The sequence below is a fragment of the Bombyx mori genome, chromosome 13 (assembly GCF_030269925.1).
Source record: "Bombyx mori chromosome 13, ASM3026992v2".
Lineage (NCBI taxonomy): Eukaryota > Metazoa > Arthropoda > Insecta > Lepidoptera > Bombycidae > Bombyx > Bombyx mori.
This window is the reverse complement of record NC_085119.1, coordinates 12,174,129-12,193,522: the sequence shown is the minus strand read 5'-3', so window position 1 is coordinate 12,193,522 and position 19,394 is coordinate 12,174,129. Positions and strand designations below refer to the sequence as shown.

Below are 19,394 nucleotides of genomic sequence, written 5' to 3'. Positions count from 1 at the left end.
CATTTTAATTATGCTAAATTAGATATGGCTTCGACTTTTCATTCAAAAGATTTTACAGTATGGCCTATATTCCCTGTGCCTGTCTCATCAACAAATCAAACTAAAAAATGTCAATGTACACTACACTGTCACTCAAATAAATTTCAAATCATTTTCATCATCCAAATCTAAATGTGATTTGAGATTTTTTTAGTTAACAAAGGAGAGCAGCATACTGCAAAATTAAATAGCAACTCATAATTTATGTGTTTGCAAAGGCTACTTACATGTAACAATATATTTTAAATGTTAATAAAATTGCTTTTCATTAGAAAATAATTTAGTCAATACCAAGTAAGTAAATTTTCTTTCTGATTAATTATTTTGATGTAATTGTTTAATAGTATTTTTTCATTAACATTAAATTTCGACCTTCCTTTAAAGTACCTATCAACAGTAAAATGACCTCAATAAATCGAAGATTAAGGCTATCGCAAATTAATAGTGCTCTAGTCCAAGATCCATCTGTATCTTCTACAGTTCATAATTCTTCAAGACCAAGGATAAGGGAAATCAGACTTAATTCTGTTGGCTTGTTTTATCGTATTTCAAGTATATCACTCTTATTCATTATTAATGCTATTTAAAAATGTAGGTCCCTATCTTGTAGTAATATTTTTGGAAATTCTATACAAACAGTCTTAGGATATTTTAAAACTTAACTCAATGAAATTTGTATAACAATCATACACAATTTAGAAGAATTAGTTTGAATTTTTGGTAGTAAATATCTGCTTAGTTTTTTTGTGTTGAAATCGATTAGAATTGCATAATCATGTAAAAAAAAAATTTAATGTGTATTATATTTTCAGACATGGAAACAAAAAGTGAGAAAACATCTAGTTCAAATTTATCAACTTCTACAGCTTTAGTATTAGTTGTATTTATATTTTTATCTTCACTATTAGCACTAGCACTTCTATACAGGCAATTCCCAGAGTTAGAAGAGTAAGTAATATTTTGCTATAATTATTGTTGACCAATACTGTAGACTACTTTTCTGAATTACAATAGATGGTTTGGGTGATCTTGCAACTCATGTGGTCTTAGATGATTACTGGAACCTATGGATATCAATACACTTAATAATGCATCCACACACCCTAAGTAATGAGGTTGAAGATTCAACTTTCAAATAAGAACTAAATAGGAATAAACAAACCAGTGGTAACAACATTTAAGGGCCTTAACCCTTTCTTTTCTCAACAGCCCTAAGGTCAAGGCATTTTATCCTTTAAACAACTATAACTTCAATTTATTTGTTTATTTAGTTTAAAAATATTTATTTTAAAAATGAATTCTAACATTGATATTATTCATCTAGATGTTGTTGATAAATCTAATGTATCATTTTTTTTTCTAAACTGGTTACACTATTAATAATTTTATTAAAGCAACATTGAGGTATTTTTTTTAATTATTTTCACAATCAAATGTTAAATAGCAGTACTTTTTTGTCATATCATGTTTATTTTTATTCTTTTTTTATTCCCTATCTATTTGCTGGTAGCCTAAGGGCATATTCCAGTTACACATGGATAGAACGCACAGGTTCAATCTGAAATAATTTGCTAACACTAGCCCTAGCAAGAACAGTGCTTCACAGAATCTACCATAAGTTAATTACAATATGTAGATATAAGTAGTCCTAGAAGGCTAAAATATCTATTTACATGCCAAGCAGAGTACAAACATATTACAATTATGATAATTTGCATCTCATAATTATTTATAATATATTTACATTGTTATATTATATCTCTCAACATGAGGATAATGTTGAATTTTCTTTTATAAGAATAGCTTAAATACACATTTGCATGATTAAATATTGCAAGACTAATTATTTAGTATTATAAAAGTAAGAATGTATTTTTTTGTTCTAATGAATTGACAGACATTGACTATCACTAATTCAGTATTGGCCTGGAGAGATGTAGGTTTATAACTTATTTCCCAAAAAAAAAACTTATTTCCAAGGGAAACAATTCCTTCATCATACAGATGAAGTCACAGGTAACAGCCAGTTATATTATATAAACAAATCTGATATGTTCAGATTTGTTTATATAATATATATATATAATATAATAATTTGTTTATATAACAAATGATAACTAATTACAATTCACATGTTCAGTCTAAACTTCAATTCATGGGAATCCAACCATATATCAGACCTTTAATGTTGAGCCCTGTCCTCAAAAGGCTTCATAATAAACACAATACTGTAACAGAATGGTTTATTATTTTTGTTAGAGTAGAAGTTTACAGTAACATGTGACATTAAAGCTAATGTGAGTAAAATGACAACTTTTTTCCTTACAGACATGAGCGACAGCATTTACATTTACCATGGGACTTAGAGGATGCTAAACAGTTGGGTCTTGTACTGGATAGATACAAAGACAGATATTTTTATGAAGTATTATTTGGAGTATTTTTAGTTTATATATTGTATCCTTTGAAAATGTACGCAAATCAAAATATGGATATAGATGGCAATGTAAAAAGTACCAAAAAGCTTTCTATTAAAAATATTTTTGAATGGATTTTCATGTAAAATACCTCATTTCAAATTAATATGAACGTAACAACAACTCAATGCACTTCTTAATAATGTCCTTAGCAACAGTCAGTTTGCAAACATTTGCAATACCTGGATCTATATTTTTAAGTATACTTTCAGGGTTTCTTTTTCCTTTTTATTTCGCACTGGTATTAGTTTGTTGCTGTTCGGCAATTGGTGCAAGTCTATGTTTCTTCTTGTCAAATCTTCTTGGAAAGAAGCTTGTTAGAAAATTCTTCCCAGAAAGAGCAGCAGAGTGGTCAAAGGCAGTGGCAAAACACAAGGACAATTTGCTCAATTATATTGTCTTTTTAAGAGTCACACCTTTTTTGCCTAACTGGTTTATAAATATGTCTGCTCCAGTGATTGGGGTGCCTTTGGTGCCGTTTGCATTAGGAACATTTATTGGTATGAATTATTTTAAATATTATTTTAATCATAATACTACTACAGTAGTTCACTAATTGCTTCTAATCAATTACAGGTGTGGCTCCACCATCATTTGTAGCAATTCAAGCAGGACAAACCTTACATACTCTGACATCTACAAGTGATGCTTGGTCATGGACATCTATAACAGTACTCAGCGTTTTTGCACTAGTTTCCTTGATTCCAGTATTCTTAAAAGACAAACTTCGAGAAAAGTTTGACTAAGATATTTATTTTATTTATGTATTGCCATGCTTTACATTCCACAAAATGTTGGTTTGGTTTAGTCATTAATGTTATTATTAGCAATATGAGCCTATATGGCCAATGAAAGTAGTATTGTCAACTGTAGGTTGTATTTTTGGTCTCCAGTACCACCAATTGTACCATACTGAAAAGAAAATACATGGTATTAATATCTGACACTTGTTTTGTGTTTTGACAATTTTTTAGCATTCTATGGGGTATTAAAAGAAAAAAATGTATCTTATAACTTTGTTTAACTTACGTAAATAACCTTCTTTTAAATCAATTGACAAATGCCTGCATTGATGTTTGCATTCTTCAGCTGGTATTAAATAGAGTGTCCTTGCACCACTCAATGATAGTACGAATGAGAAATTACATTCAGTATCTGGTAATTTATATGAGTCTTGATTAGTATGTATTATTAAATATCTCTCTATGCTCTGTCCAAATTTTGGTACTACTGTCGGTCGGGGTATAAGTTGTCGTAACACTTTTGCTTCATTCATCCGATTGAATTTCCTGGAAAATTGTTCATTATTTTCTGTTAATAATTTAGTAAGAGAATAATAATTTAATAATTTACTACAGAGCGTAGAGCACGAGTATTCAACCATTTTACAGTTTATAGTCGACTGATTACTGACATGCCTCACAGGTGATCTCAAAGGCCACCTGATTAAATGGTTACCAAAATCCAGAATATAATATAATACCAGAAAATAAACCACTCACCTTGAGACACCAGGCTGAAGCTTCCATTATTTTGTATAATGTCTGTCGTGGTTAATACTATCTACCATCAGTAGTTATTTATTAACGCACGAACTTTTTTTTTGGGAAATATTTGGCTAAATTATAGCCATATATTATATAATATAAAATATAGGTTACAGAAAAAGTATAAGTAACAATCTAAAATCGTAAAACCTCCGTGACATAACATGTACCACCGTCTCATCAAAAATAAACTCTTCTCCATCCCACTTGCACTTTGTATCTTTTGTTTCCATTCAAAATGTTGTTTGAAAACCATAGTATTCCAGCATACTGACCACACATAAATATTTTTTTCCCCTTTTGCATGTAGATCAAACATATCTTCTGGTTGTATATAGAACTTGTTATTTAATAAAATCTTTGGAGATGCATTAGCAAAAATATCTTTATTTTTTTCATAGAGACTTTTAAGCAGACTTATTGAAATTCTTTCTTGACTAGTCTGAAAATTAACAAAAATATAATTTAAATTTGGGTGCATGTTGTATGTTGGTGGGTTAGACGCCAATGTTGAGAAGATAGCTTTTGAAAATGAATAAATCCATTAAGTTTGCGAGTATATTGAAAAATGTACATAGCTAAGCTGCAATTTTCTAGGTAGCTCTAGCAAAGGAGGTTTTTGCTTGTTTGCAGCTGCAGAATCTACCATTGGATCGGAATTGTGACCCATTGAGGAGATCGGCGAGAAAATCAGTGGGTTGTATCTATGGGACAATTTATAATAAGCAAAATGTGATTTAATACTATCACTGAAAAGTAAATACTAAAAAACAGAAAGCTAAAAAAATTGACCATCTCCTAAAATTATAATGTTCAACTATGTGATGCTTTGATATTAACTACATACCTGGTAAACAAATGGAGCAATGTGCTGATTAGTGACTGGTTTTGGATCAAAGATCTCTTGAATATTAGTGATAGAACTACATGGCCAACAATCCATATCGACAACAGTGAAGAATGGGTTTTGTACTAAACAAGTTTCATAGTAGTATTCTGAAAAAAGGTTATGTAGGTATAAATAAGTACAGGTCAGCTGTCACAATAAAACTGGTGCTTATAAAGAACTAAAATACCTGATAAAGCAGGGAACAAAGAAATAAATGGTATTGAGATCTTTCTCAGTAACCTTAGTCCTGGATATATGTATTCTTGTAAGTTGCACACAAAACTGCTATACACATATTTGAAGTTGAATAAAGCAAATACCAAAAGTAGTACGCTAATTATTTTAAGTTTATTGTTTCTAACAATTGTCAATGAACTGGGACGTTCACTTTTTTCTAGTGTTTTGAGAGATTCAAAATACAATTTCTTGAAATCTTCTTCACTAATACCAGCGTTAGCGGCTTCCCTTTTTAAGTTTTTGATTGAACTTGAGTAGTCTCGAAGTACTTCCTGATTGACCATGATTAAATTCAATTTAATATGTTAACGTTTGTTAAATATAAGTCATTAAAATTTTACATAAGTTTAAGTTATTTGTGAAATAGTTGGTAAACAAACAAAATAAAGGATTAATATTTGTTTACAAATTTTTTTTTTTTTGGAGTTTATTACCTGGTGTCTAGACTTTTAGGCCATACAATTTGCGTCAGTGGCATAGACCACAGACTAGACAGACAGTAGGGACCTATCAAAGAATCGCTAATTGATTTTATAAGATCTCCTTGACCTATTATTTTTTCGAACCGATCCTTCAAACCCCAATTTGTCAGTATGGCACAAGAAGGACTTATCCTGTTTCTGTGATAATTTGATGGAGAGGTCTTTAAATCGTATCAAGGTAGCTGACGCTATAAGATTTGCATTGGCAAATTTTCACATAAATTACGTGTTTCTATCGATAAATGATCTTAATGTTAACGACAATGATCTACATTGACATATAGGTCTACCAGGATCTGATGGCAAAAAGGGAAAAAAGAAATTGACGCTAGCAATATTGGGGAAATTGAAGTAAAACGTTTTGATACTTTTTTTTTTTATAGCGGCTGCTTCTGTGTGATACATGCAAATATAAAAAATTATGCAATGATCAAGGATAATTTTTGTAAATCTTACTGTGGCGAATGTGGGGTTCGAAATTTAGATGAAAACTCCAATTACTCTGTTCATGAATTTATTTATTAATTATAGGCTATCAGAACTTGAAAATGGTTCCAAATACTGGACATCCATAAAAAAGTCTTAATCGGAAGAGGAAAACGAGGAAGACGCAGTATGTTTGCCACCTTTCCTCTTTTTACCGGGCGTACTAAATACGCCTCTGTTAGATCTGCCTTCAGCAACAATTCGTCTTATGGTACACCTAATAAACCAAAGTTTAGTATACAAAATACACACGAAAATGCAATAAACCAAAGTATCAAGACGTGTCATTCCTATTAACCAGTCAACGCTTGCACATGGCTCAATATCGATGATTGTGTTTGTTCTGTACCTTGTTCATCAAGTATTCTTTGATAAACATTGAAAACAATATTTCTTGCTTGTGATCGAAGGGGTTTCTTCGACATTTTCACCACTTTTTAAAGGAAATATGAAAACAATTTCTCGAAATTTCAGTTTTGATAGATGATGTTTTTTTTGTTGCCATGTGAAAATCGGTATTTTTTAAACTTTTTTTTGCCATCAGATTCTGGTAGACCTATAGTTTATTTGAGTGCATTACATTTTCTGGCTTTGTTGACATTTTGGAGAAATTTACTTTTCTTACTTTAATATGCATGGAAAGACAAAGTATTTTGAGAAGAAATCGGACTAGAAACTAAACGAGAATTTCTGGACACCGTATTATAATAATTGTTTTTCCAGTTACAAACATAAAAAGTAACCGAAAGATCACACAAACCTTTCATCATTAAAGTATAGGTACTCAAATGAAGAAAATAATGTAATGTATAATTAATATAGTAAAATATCTACTTAATGTCAATGTTTTCTTGACATATTCTTTAGCATAGTCTTAGAGAGCACATTATTTTCTATGATTTAATAGGTAATGTCAATATAGTCAATTCGTCACTTATTCTGTTAACATTTTACAAAATAAATAAATTCATTATGGTGTTTTTTTTAACTTAGTTTGGTAAAATTACTTACCGTAACAGGATATTAATAACACCTACGTTTGTCAGAATCGGTTATCTTCTGCTATTTAAAAATCCTTTAATTTTAATTATGATTAATTATTATTTAAGCCCCATTTCTAATGTTTGTGCCCAATAGATCGTGGTAGGCTGATTTTTGAGATGGGATTTTACTTAGTGCAATGACCACCTGTAGCGACAATGGCTGATTATAAAATTTATTTAATAAAAATATGCGTGTCTCCGGCTTTGTGGTTGGAAAGTTATTAGTTTCATAATTGCTTGGATGATCGTGAAGGGGCCCTCACGAGCGATCCTATTGTTTAGTAGTCACTGGAGCTAATATAGATGACAACATTAAGTCGAAGTCTTCTAATTTAATTCTAAAACTAAAGTCCCCACATTAACAGAAACACATCATAACTGCAGTGATAGTAGTACCTACCCGCCAGGATTAATTAGGTATACGCCGGATTTTAGCATCGGCGCTCGAGAGCCGCGTGGAGGTCACGATGACTTCAACTTTTTTTTTTTGCTTAGGTGGGTGGACGAGCCCACAGCCCACCTGGTGTTAAGTGGTTACCGGAACCCATAGACATCTTTTTATTTTTTTTATTACCCTTGTAGGCAGACGACCATACGGCCCACCTGATGGTGAGTGGTTACCGTCGCCCATGGACTTCAGCAATGCCAGGGGCAGAGCCAAGCCGCTGCCTACCGCTAAACATCTACAATCTAAATGCCGCCACTCACCTTGAGATATGAGTTCTAAGGTCTCAGTATAGTTAAAACGGCTGCCCCACCCTTCAAACCGAAACACATTACTGCTTTACGGCAAAAAGGGGCAGGGTGATGGTACCTACCCTTGCAGACTCACAAACGGTCCTACCACCAGTTTTTAAGATTTTATTTGAAGAAGTGATTAGTCTATAAAACCGAATGAACGAAAAGTCGAACATCTCGGTGGTGCGCAATCAACCATAAGTTCCACAAATGTCTTAAGACATAAAAGTTATTAAGTTATTAAATGACAAAAAAATGTAAACGAAGCGTAAATAATAATTTGCGAAATCAGGCATAAATACTCATCGTTTTCGCTATTTTGTTTGTTTGCTGAATTCACAAGTAAAAAAATGTCACTGTGAAATCACCTCACGTGCAGCGTGTAAACATTTTTTATCTTACATTATCTTACGTTCTGTTATAAAAAAAACAGGATTTTTTTAAATGTTCAAATGCAGTATCGTTTCATTAATCAATCTAAAATATAGCGAATGCCACGATCCGAATTGTGATATACAATGTTATTTCGATTGTTTTATTTTAGTGCTATTGTTGTTTTTAGGCCCGGAGAACTTACATGATAAGAGTATAATATGTAGCAATCAGGCGATGCGAACGTGCGACCTCGGCTTGCTTTAGGTACTCCAAGCACCGGTCATCATTCTCGTCGAACCCGTCGCTTGCGAGGAAGAGCTCGCCGAATAAATTAACCCACAGACACAGCCCACTGAGTTTCTCGCCGGTGTGCTTAGTGCGAGTTTTTTAACGTTCTCGATAGCGTAAAAGTTAACTCAAATTTGCATCAATTGTTTGTAACTCGCACTAAGCACACGGATCTTCTCAGTGGGTTGTGTTTCCGATCCGGAGGTAGATTCTGCGAAGCACGGCTCTCGCTAGGGTTCGTGTTAGCAGCATCGTGAGGTTTGAGCCCTGTGAACTCACCTCCTAGCCCGGCGACGCCGACATGGTCTCTCTAGACCACTAGCTTAGGTAGGAAAAAATATCGTCCGCAGTAGTACCTCACCTTATTTTCCTATTATACTTTCTCTCTCTGGTCTGATGTTTACCGCCTGTTTTAATAACCTGTGGGAGTGTTAACATAATCGTGCTTTTTAATATGATGCCTTCCGATTTGAAGTGAATAAAAGTTAGTTAACTCTTTCCAAGCCTCGTTATTTTTCTTATTTTTGTTTTTTTATTTTATTGTACCTAATTTATGTTTGGAATAAATGATCATTATTATTATTCTACTTTACCATATTAAGTCAAAAATCAGCCTGTAACCGCTTCATACTAAACGGGACGTGAACATGTCAACATTGATAAAAATAATAATGACAGAAGTTGATGGCCACTATAACTTTTATGCTTTCTTTCTACATTACATTAATTATATATTTGTTTAATTTTAAAAGATTAACTATCAAATCTCTATGTTACAAAATAATATTGTTTAATTTATTAATTTATTAATTTTCATAACACGACATTTGATTCTGAGATACTGACTTACACCACAGGATCGATGTTTATAATTAAAAAAAAAACGTAAAATTTAATTTTGTAATTAGTACCGAAACGAAATATATACGCACAGTTCTTTCTTCGATTTGATAAGATAAGACAATGTAACCTACGTGCCTTCTGATAACGTGGCCGGTATGTGCTTACTGTCCTGTCAATACGACGATATGCTCTCTTTCGTCTACTAGTAAGTCATTAAATAAATAATATTCAGTACCAAGTATTAAAACTAGCCACAAGTGTTTTTAAAGAATTTCAAACAATGAACGGTGATTAAGACGTGTAGTGTGATTACAACAAAAAAAAATGTATGTGTATTTCGAAAAATGCAGGATGATGGAAGTCTAAATGGAATTCGAACGAATAGAGGGCACGTCCTGGCATTGGCCCTTACTGCTCTCCGTCGTGTTTTTGAACGTGCGTATTCATATCATTATACTTAATTAATATTCATACGAAAATGCCTTTAGTATCGTAGTAAAATTCACCGCTTTTTCAATTGGTTATTACGCTGTGCTGTCTGTCAACTGACAATATAAAAATACGTCGTTGTTATGATATCTTAGTTCACACTTCATAAATAGATAAAGATATCAAGTATGTGCTCACTGCGACCACGATCGAATATTAACCACTTTAGACACATAAAATTACAGAATCTATATTAATGAATTGAATAAATAAATAGGCTATTAATTGGTGTATTATATAATATTCAAATCACATTTAAAATAGTTACGGTGATTAATTCTAATTACAAATATATATTTTGAAAAAATGTAACTTTCTTACATTTATTACTTATCATGAAATTATTTCGATATTTCTAATTATCCTGCTTTGAAAATAATATTCGTCAATAATAGTCGATTCACTTCAATTTATTTATTCAACTTTATGCACAAGAGTACAATGGTGGAGTTAAGTTGGCCTAAGGCATTCCCTGCCGGTCAAACATAGTTAATAATACACTTTAGAAGTCAAACACGGGTGGTAGTGGCATAACGTCATATGGTTGGTGCATTCCTATATAAAAAAAAAATTTTTTTTTTATCAAATATCCACACACAGTATACAAATAGACATAACATACAACGACGTACACATTTTTTTTTTTCTAAAAAATATATTTTCCTACATTAATAATAATACATTACATACATTAGCCTATCCATCGAATAATTTCTTTAGATTGATAAATGATATACATTTTAGTATATAGGTCAATTTTTTATTATAATATATATGTATATATGTAACATCTGCAAATTAGGTACCAGGAAAGAAAATTTAAGTTGTTCTACTTTATTTAACCTATATTCAAATTATAGTCAAATTATTCATTGTTGTTCGAACGCAATTTGCATTAAACAACAGAATCGCGCGTTGTTATCGTGAACAAAGTACTATCTATATAAAACGCTAATAGGGTACGCAGTTTTTATAAAGTATTGTAAGCTGCTTGCGCTTTACCATCATAATTCTGAATTCGTCCACTGGGAGAACTCTTAGATCTGCCTTTGACAAGTATTTAGTCTATTTGTCCATTCGCAATATCAATCTGGTATACAATTGATAGTATTTTAGAAATAAAATGCTTTTTTTCGCGGTGTAGGTTTACCAATTATATTTACGAACCTGGTCCCATAGTACTTACACATCCCTTTCGGTTTAACAACATGCAAACGATAGTCCTAAGGAACTTTGCGTTTAAATCGAAGTGGCCTGGAGGTCTGCGGTAAATCACTTCTCTTACTCTTCTCATTGGCTTGGCGGCAGCTATCAGTGTGAATATCGCCACCACCTTAAAGTTTTCCTGATCTGATTTGGAATGCGTCATTAATTTATCGGAAAAAAAGAAGGTAACTGGCCGCGTCTCCGTTTATTATAATAAATGTTTTATTTTCTTGAATATATAAATTTCGCTACCTTAATCATATGAATGGACGATAAATAATGAAATTGGTTTTCGTGCCTGGTTGCGGTTTTTGAGAAATTAATCTATTTGGAATAGGTTTGATGGTTAAGTCACATGTTGTATTTATCGTGACGTCGTTGCAATAAAGAAATATGTAATTTATCGGATTGATTGATTGGCAAAATAATCGAAATTATTTATCAATATTTTTTTGACGTTGAAAAGCAATATACAAAAAGGATCACCATCCGAACAAAATACTGCGTTTTTAGACTGAATAAAATTGTGAAAGTTGATAAAAACGATTTTTAGTTTGTTCGTATTCGAATAAGTCAACCTCAACCCAAAAATACATCCCAATGTGTTTCTCGCCGGGTCTTCTCAGGGGATCGCGCTTCCGCTTCAGATGGTAGATTCTGCGAAGATTTTATTGCTTGCTCTTGCTGAGGTAGTTGTTAGCAACGTTTAAACCTGAGCCTCACCAAAAATAGCACCTCTATACTTTGATAAGACGATGCGTCATTAAAACCACCTTATCGTGGTAGCCGCTGACTGTTGCACGAATACGGCTCATTTAGATGCGAGTCAGCGTCGACTACGTCCTACGGCCTAGACGCGTCTTTATGGATCCACCCGATCCACTGACTCAGCTATTAGACGAATGCGGCTCTAGCACTAGGAGCAGGCATAGGGACCCTGGTAGCCGTACTCTCGTCGAAGAGTTCGACTTGAAACATAACCCATACATCAGCCCGCTGTGTTTCTCGCTGGATCTCCTACGGTAGTAGTTACATTTGCGAAGCAGCTACCCTCGAGTTATTAGGTCTCCTTTAAGCCTAACAGCTTCACAGCAAAACCAACCACTCGACGACGAATAAAGTCTTAAATACGAACGTATAAGGTTTTATTTACTACAGAACCTGTAACATAAAGTTAAACATACGAAAATATAAAAGAAAGTAGTAAACGCGAGACGATCATAGCGTTCAAACCATAAAACTAGTGTCATATCATATTCTTCCGTTAGGAGCGGCTTACCTGTGCCACTGGCATTGCTGACGTCCATAAGCCATTGCTACAACTCACTATCAAATAGATCCTAAGCTCGTCTGTCTGTAAAGTGAATAATAAATATATCCTCATGTTTTTGAAGCTTATAGATAGTTATATGTGGATTGTACTTCTTGATGTGAAGAATGAAATGTAAAAATAAAACATAAAAATATGTTTTTTTCTCCTACCAGGCCCAAAGTTCGTGGAGTACCGAGTCGGGGTCCAGGGGCGAAGCCCTGGCGGGGGGAGGGGGGGGGGAGTTATAAAAAAACAATTTAACTGTTTTTTAATTTTTAAATAAACTACTACTAATTAAATAAGAACTGTTTGATGAACTCATCTTTGTTTGATACTTCACTATTATTAAATTTTATTGCCTTTTTTTATTTCACTTTTACACTAAACACAATATTGCAAATTACCCGAGCACAACAATGGCGGAGAATTTTAGGTGCGTGAGAGCAGACGTAGACACTAACGCGCATGCGCACTTGTACCAAGGAAGAAAAGTTACACTTTCTTGCCTGTACAACGGGACGAAACCCGAACTTTCGGCGTAGGCAGGAGAGAAAAAATAGTATGTGCACCAAGGGAGAAAAGTTGGACATTTCCTCCCGCGTGTAAAATTGCGTAAAAAATGGCAAACACGGTGAATGTACTATTACCTCCTAGCGATGTGCAATCCTGATGTTATGTTCGCACGGAAGAAAATATTTCCTTTAACTGATCAATATGAAACCAATATTCTAAATTGTGCTACTTAATTGCACTGTTATTAATAAAATACATATATAATGTGGGGAAGTACATTGTATTGAGTGATCAACATTTCAAACTAAACACGACCTTCAGCAATGAAGGGACCGACTCAAAAGGTATAAGTATGGCATAGTTTTGATTGACCTGTATCATTACAGATATGCCTGCCAAGTCTGGTGCTGTCGTATGGAGTCTTTCTAGTTCACCTAGCAGAACTTGACGTTCCTCTGTGGCAAGGCTTTGGTGCAACGACAATATTTATAGTCACCTATGGGTTATCACGTAAGTCTAATTTTATTCTAATAGTATCTAGTCTAACTCTATAAATAATAGGTCATCATCTGTGTCGACGTGAATGATTAATTTAGTCATATTAATATAATAAACATCATTAAAATATTTACCTTAAGTGCGTTTTTTTTTTAAATTATTATTTATGTGTTTGTTGTGAGCCTCCGCGACGGTACTACCTATAATTGCCTCATTCCTGTCCCAAAGCAGTCATACGTTCCTTTTCGAACTTCGATCTCATGTTTGTTTTGGTAGCCGCTCGACATTAAGCGGTTTGTGAGCTGGTATGCGTGTCAGCTTTTTTTTTCTACTTAAGCTGATAGCCTTGAGAGGCTATTTCAGCGTAACCTTAACTAGTAGGTGAGCTCACGGGGCTCAAACCGGAGTGATGCTAACATTGACCCTAGCAAGGGCAGTGCTTCGCAGAATCTACCACCGGATCGGAAACGCGACCCACTGAGAAGATCCGGCGAGAAACTCAGTGGGCTGTGTCTATGGGTCAGTTTACTCGTCGAGCCCTTCGTCGCAAGCGACGGGTTCGACGAGGACGGTGACCGGTGCGTGTCAGACTGAGCAAACGGTTATTTAAGTACTTGTTTCTCGGTTGCTTCACAAACCGAATAACAAATTTGATTATCATATTATTAAGACGATCTTGAAGTATTTAATATTTCAAAAACTATATATCATGTTAATGTCCAAATACGTGTACATTCATTGATGACTTTTGATGTTATTAAACTATTATTATATTTGCTGGTACCCCTGAACTGGTTATTAACTTTGGAAATTTTTATTAACATTTACTATTTTTATTATGTTCTATTATGTCTTAAAACATTATTTGTTCTATTAAATAGGTAGAATAGAAATATTGTTAGCATAGAAAATTTGATTTGCGTGACATCCAAATGAATAATAATAATTGAGATAAATGCAGAATAATATTAAAAGTTCTTCCAGTTCACATTACATTTTATCCTTAGGAATTAATTACCTATCCATCACAGTAGTAGTCAAATAGTTATTTCATATTATAATAATATACGCTACCGTTTACATATATACCTACGTATATATCTATTCATAATGTGTATATATAATATATGTATTGCCAATAGTACACCGCATCATACCTGCTATATTATTATCTTTTCCAGCATTTCTATAAATTAAACGGTTGTCTGGAAGAGATTGCTTTTAGCGATAAGACCACTGTACAAATGTTTCTGCTTTTTGACTTCATTGTTAATTTTTCATTGTTAATTGTGTTTTGGTGTGCAATAAAGTGTATTCTCTCTCTCTCTCTCTCTCTCGTCAGTAACGAAGTCAGGTAGATCTAAACAACCTCAGATAAAAGTTTTCGTTTTATTGTAATTTCATAACACTTAATGTCGTTATAACCTAATTTCAAAAGTGGTGGGGAGACTAACAGTATTATATTTTCTTGTGTACACTTGTTTTTGCATATAATATTCGCTGGGCCAATCTGAAGATTTCCTGAAAATTTCATCGTAATCGGTCGAACCGTTTGCGAGTCTCTGGGGAAATATACAAATACGAATATCAATTTTGATGTTTATATGAAGTACATATAATATGTTTTTGTTTTTATATATTAGCTTTTTGCATTGTTTCAGAATGTTGGTGCAGAGATGCCGCCGACTCTTGGGGAGGAACAATAGGATATCGAGTAATGGCGGCTATAGGACTGTGGACAATTGTAATAGGACTTCTTGTTTGTGCATTTGTGTCCTATCAGATACAGCCCATTATTTATGGCATTCTCGGAGGTTAGAGTTATTTATAATTCGAAAATAGAATTGCTTTAACAAAAACCGACTTCAAATAGAATAAAATAATATTCCAAACCAAATTAATATACACTAAAAACAATAATCATCGAAATCGGTTGGCGTGATATTTATTTATTTATTTGTCGCGCACGTACTTAATGCAATTTTTTTATAATTTTTTATTGCTTAGATGTGTGAACGAGCTCACAGCCCACCTGGTGTTAAGTGGTTATTGGAGCCCATAGACATCTACAACGTAAATGCCGCCACTCACCTTGAGGTCTTAGTTCAAGGTCTCAGTATAGTTACAACGGCTGCCCCACCCTTCAAACTGAAACGCATTACTGCTTTACGGCAGAAATAAGCAGGGCGGTGGTACCTACCCGTGCGGACTCACAAGAGGTCCTACCACGTGTAAGTTTAATACATATATGGTTTTGTCATGGGTACCATTATCAGAACTGGACTAAATTGGACTACACTATAATACACGGGAAGCGTCAACTTTCTAATAAAAAAAGAATCATCAAAATCGATTCATCCAGTCAAAAGTTATGAGGTAACAAGCATAAAAAACATACAGTCGAATTGAGAACATCCTCCTTTTTGAAGTCGGTTAAAATGGATATTATTTTCCTAACCAATTTAATTTTGCTTGAATCTTTAATATAATAATATTTTCTTATGCTCAGGGTTAGGGTCATCTCTAATATCAGCTCAAGTGGATGCCGTTGTGTTTGAAACATACGATTCGCGTCTGGGATTGATACGAGGAACATGCTTCGCAGGCCAAGCGGTTGGTCAAGCGCTCTTTCCTCATTTATTAACCGAGCTTATTGAGACATATGGTTACTCATTCTCATTCATTGTTTATTCAGGAATATTATTACAAGCGTTGCCGGCGATTTTACTATTAAGAGTTAACGATAGTGTCAAAAAGCCCTTATCGTTTTCACGATATTCCGATTTGGCTAAAACATATGCAATTTTTAGTAATGAAGGCTTGGACAACAATTATTACACAGCAGAGGTGCAATTACATGACTTAAGTAAAAAATGTTGGAAAAGTCCATCAGATGACAATTTACATCGGGAAGTTGATTTGAATAATGATGAAGTAGGTTTTGAAAATGACAATTCGACCATAACCCCACCACCCAGCCCTGAAGAAAAGCGTAGAAACATTTTTGGAGTTGAAATATTACCTGAAATCCCAGAGGAAAGTGAGGATGAAGACGAAGAATTTTACGCAAGCGATAAAGATGTGAACATGAACAAGAAAAGACTAAGTAACGCTATCAAAAGACTGAGTACTTTAGGTGACAGCCTAGACGATTACATAACGAAACAGATAAGAAGGGATTCTCGTCAAAGTGAAAATAGTGATATAAATGAATATTCTGAGGTTGAAGTCACATATGATAATATCTCACCGGTAACAGATATACAACGAGAAAAAATATTTAATTCATTTAGTTTTCGATGTCATTCTGCTTACGCCAGTATGAGACGAAGAATGTGGATGCCCTCGTATAGAGTGTATATAATTAAAAGAAGATTGCTGTATTTCATGTACAATTTGAACGATACCTTCATAAAGCCTTTAACGAGATCATTATCTTGTTGGAAATTTTATCCATCTTTATTGCTTGCATTTACGAAATTAAGTTTAACCGGGATATCTTTTGTTTTACTTCCGATATTGGGAACACAGATTCTACCACCGATCTCAACAACGGAAATAAATTTCTTCATGTCTCTGCACGGTTTTACTTGGGTGTGTTTTTTATTAAGCACTCCATGGTTGGCACAGACTCCGAAGAGAAATTACAAATATGTTGCGGTCTTAGGTTTAGTGACATCGACCGTTGCTTGTTTTCGTAAGTTCATTTTTTTAACTCCATTTTTTTTCTCGTTGAAAGTGTTCTTAAAAATGGTTGCTTTGCAGTTTTGGCGGAAGCTCACAGTCATGACACTTTTTCGATTGGATGCGTCGTGGCAGGCTTCGGCTATGGTGCAATTACATCATGTTGTGAAACAGCTATTCAAGATTTTGTTGGAGCGCGAAAGTGGCCTAAAATCCACAGTACTTTGGAAACGTTATCAGCCGTATTGTTTGGTGTATTTTCTCTGGGTTCATCTTTCTTGTTCAGTGAAGAGGGGGGACTTCAGTTTGCCTTGTTTATATTAGGAGTCTTGTTATCAGTCGTTACATTCGTTTGGATAATACTGGCTTTAGTTTCAATTTACATAACGAAGGTACGATCAGCGAGACTCGGAAGGCGTTGGCTATCGTAACTATGTTCTAACTTCCATAAGTTATTTAAAACATCGAACAGAGAATATTTTGATGAATATAATTGTTAATTAAAATATTTTGTATTGTATTGTTGTAAATAATAAATCATTATACTTAATATATTGTTAAATGGTAAAAAATATTGTTTTTGCAAGGAGTTTTACCACAAACTTACATTTTCAATGAAATACATGTACGTCTATGGTTTTGATAAACATTGCACATAGTAAGTGGTTATTAATTGAAATAAATTATTTATTTAGAGAGGTACTTGATTAGCGTACTTGTTTATGTTTATTTGTATATAGTCATCTATGTAACTGATTGTACTTCTAATTGCAGATCATACGATGTTGATGTTTTCATACTATCTCGAAAGTCCTTGTGCCATATGATATTTTTATGAAATATCGTATAGCTATTATATTTGATGATACTCATTCTACTTGTTTTTATTAAATAAATTACAAAAGAGACTAAGCAACTAATTTATTTATTGAAGGTCATTAACGGCGGTCTGGTGTAGTGGTAAGTGACATGGTCACTACACAAGGGGGTCGCGGATTCGAGTCCCGCCAGGCGAAGATATTTGTATGATAAATATAAAATGTCTTTTTTCTCCTACCTACGCCGAAAGTTCGGTTTTCGTCCCGCTGTACAGGGAAGAAAGTCTAACTTTTTCTCCCTGGATACTGACAAGTGTGCATGCGCGTTAGTGTCTACGTCTGCTCTCACGAACCTAAAATTCTCGGCCATTGTTGTGCTCGGGTAATTTGCAATATTGTGTTTAGTGTAAAAGTGAAACAAACAAAAGGCAATAAAATTACATAGTGAAGTATTAAACAAAGATGAGTTCATCAGACAGTTCTTATTCAATTAGTAGAAGTTTATTTAAAAATTAAAAAACAGTTAAATTGTTTTTTCATGTACCCCCCATGTAAGCCCCTGCCAGGGCTTCACCCCTGGACCCCACCGGGGCTTCGCCCCTAGACCCCGGCTCGGTACTCCACGGGTGCTGAGTTTTTTACAATGTCTAACTTTTGCCCTGGTAAGAGAAAAAATAGTATGTGCACCGCGGGAAAAAAGTAGGACATCTCAGCCCGCGTGTTTACAAATTTTCTTCAGTGTAAAATAGCACGCGGGAGAAAATTTCCAACTTCCTTCCCTAGGTGCACAATGTACTATTCCATGGTTATGGATGTATATGCAATATATGTATGTGTATAATAAAAACCTTACATTTATTTCCGTTATCTGGTACCTGTATCACAAGTTCTTTACGAACTTAGCACGGGACCAGTTAACGAGAGCCGTGATTGTTAGTAAATATTTATTTATTAAACATTAACCTGTAAACCGTAGCCCATTAACCATACTAGTTCAACTGAGTCATCGTAGATTTGAGTGGTGCGTCTAGATATATCGGGGTTCAAATTCCGGAGACATTAAGCAATATCTTTAATGATATACGTATCTAACGCGTGTTCATGAAATACTTTTACGATGTCGTATTTACATTGTGTAATAAAAATAAATCCGAAAAATATACTTAAGCTTACGTAATGACTACACAGTTAGGGCGTATGTGAGGTCTTGTTTCAAGGTTGATAGCGTGACTTTTTGATGTCTATGAGCTCTCACTCAACACCAGGTAGGCCGGGAGCTCATTCATCCGTCTAGTGTATCAAACAAAACTCATTATTTGTATCTTTTTCGTGAATTATTAATGCGCAAATAATAAAATACGCGTAGTTACGTACATTCAGCAATACTTATCTAAACCGAAACTTTTACGATGCAATTCAGTCAACGGAAT

At 33.9% G+C, this 19,394-nt stretch overlaps 3 protein-coding genes and 1 long non-coding RNA gene across 5 annotated transcripts; 2 read left to right on the top strand and 2 right to left on the bottom strand.

Moving 5' to 3' along the window:
* The first annotated feature begins 121 nt into the window (after positions 1-121).
* Positions 122-3,460, top strand: LOC110385529 (transmembrane protein 41 homolog). Its single transcript, XM_038014806.2, has 6 exons — positions 122-333; positions 424-591; positions 852-987; positions 2,368-2,496; positions 2,679-3,016; positions 3,093-3,460. The coding sequence occupies exons 2-6, from the start codon at positions 441-443 to the stop codon at positions 3,260-3,262; spliced, it is 924 nt and encodes a 307-aa protein (XP_037870734.1). The 5' UTR covers positions 122-333; positions 424-440; the 3' UTR covers positions 3,263-3,460.
* Positions 1,289-5,610, bottom strand: LOC105841900 (uncharacterized). The gene is made up of 5 exons (XM_038014805.2): positions 5,140-5,610; positions 4,911-5,059; positions 4,339-4,505; positions 3,546-3,805; positions 1,289-3,428 (listed from the first exon to the last, which is right to left on the bottom strand). Exons 1-5 carry the CDS (start codon positions 5,471-5,473, stop codon positions 3,340-3,342), a joined length of 999 nt encoding a protein of 332 aa, XP_037870733.1. The 5' UTR covers positions 5,474-5,610; the 3' UTR covers positions 1,289-3,339.
* Positions 5,611-6,168: 558 nt separating this feature from the next.
* On the bottom strand, positions 6,169-7,115 carry LOC134200003 (uncharacterized). The gene is made up of 2 exons (XR_009974737.1): positions 6,507-7,115; positions 6,169-6,374 (listed from the first exon to the last, which is right to left on the bottom strand). It is a non-coding gene; the product is annotated as an uncharacterized LOC134200003 (long non-coding RNA).
* Positions 7,116-9,421: 2,306 nt separating this feature from the next.
* LOC101743981 (uncharacterized) lies at positions 9,422-18,058 on the top strand. 2 transcript variants are annotated; one of them, XM_012691884.4, is made up of 6 exons: positions 9,422-9,649; positions 9,795-9,879; positions 13,351-13,474; positions 15,124-15,276; positions 15,972-17,159; positions 17,228-18,058. In XM_012691884.4, the coding sequence occupies exons 2-6, from the start codon at positions 9,811-9,813 to the stop codon at positions 17,575-17,577; spliced, it is 1,884 nt and encodes a 627-aa protein (XP_012547338.1). In that variant the 5' UTR covers positions 9,422-9,649; positions 9,795-9,810; the 3' UTR covers positions 17,578-18,058. The 2 variants fall into 2 exon arrangements, with proteins under 2 accessions (XP_012547338.1, XP_062527875.1); XM_062671891.1 differs by lacking the exon at positions 17,228-18,058 and having other exon boundaries at positions 9,576-9,649; positions 15,972-16,075; positions 16,158-16,842.
* The last annotated feature ends 1,336 nt before the right edge of the window (positions 18,059-19,394 follow it).

Coding starts and splice junctions, on each gene's coding strand:
- LOC101743981 (XM_012691884.4), top strand. CDS start 9,811: ATGGAATTCGAACGAATAGAGGGCACGTCCTGGCATTGGCCCTTACTG. Junction 9,880..13,350: donor TCTCCGTCGTGTTTTTGAAC/GTGCGTATTCAT, acceptor GTATCATTACAG/ATATGCCTGCCAAGTCTGGT. Junction 13,475..15,123: donor AGTCACCTATGGGTTATCAC/GTAAGTCTAATT, acceptor GCATTGTTTCAG/AATGTTGGTGCAGAGATGCC.
- LOC105841900 (XM_038014805.2), bottom strand. CDS start 5,473: ATGGTCAATCAGGAAGTACTTCGAGACTACTCAAGTTCAATCAAAAAC. Junction 4,506..4,910: donor TTGCTCCATTTGTTTACCAG/GTATGTAGTTAA, acceptor GTTAATTTTCAG/ACTAGTCAAGAAAGAATTTC. Junction 3,806..4,338: donor GAAAAAAATATTTATGTGTG/GTCAGTATGCTG, acceptor ACAATTTTCCAG/GAAATTCAATCGGATGAATG.
- LOC110385529 (XM_038014806.2), top strand. CDS start 441: ATGACCTCAATAAATCGAAGATTAAGGCTATCGCAAATTAATAGTGCT. Junction 2,497..2,678: donor GTATTTTTAGTTTATATATT/GTATCCTTTGAA, acceptor AGCAACAGTCAG/TTTGCAAACATTTGCAATAC. Junction 3,017..3,092: donor TGCATTAGGAACATTTATTG/GTATGAATTATT, acceptor AATCAATTACAG/GTGTGGCTCCACCATCATTT.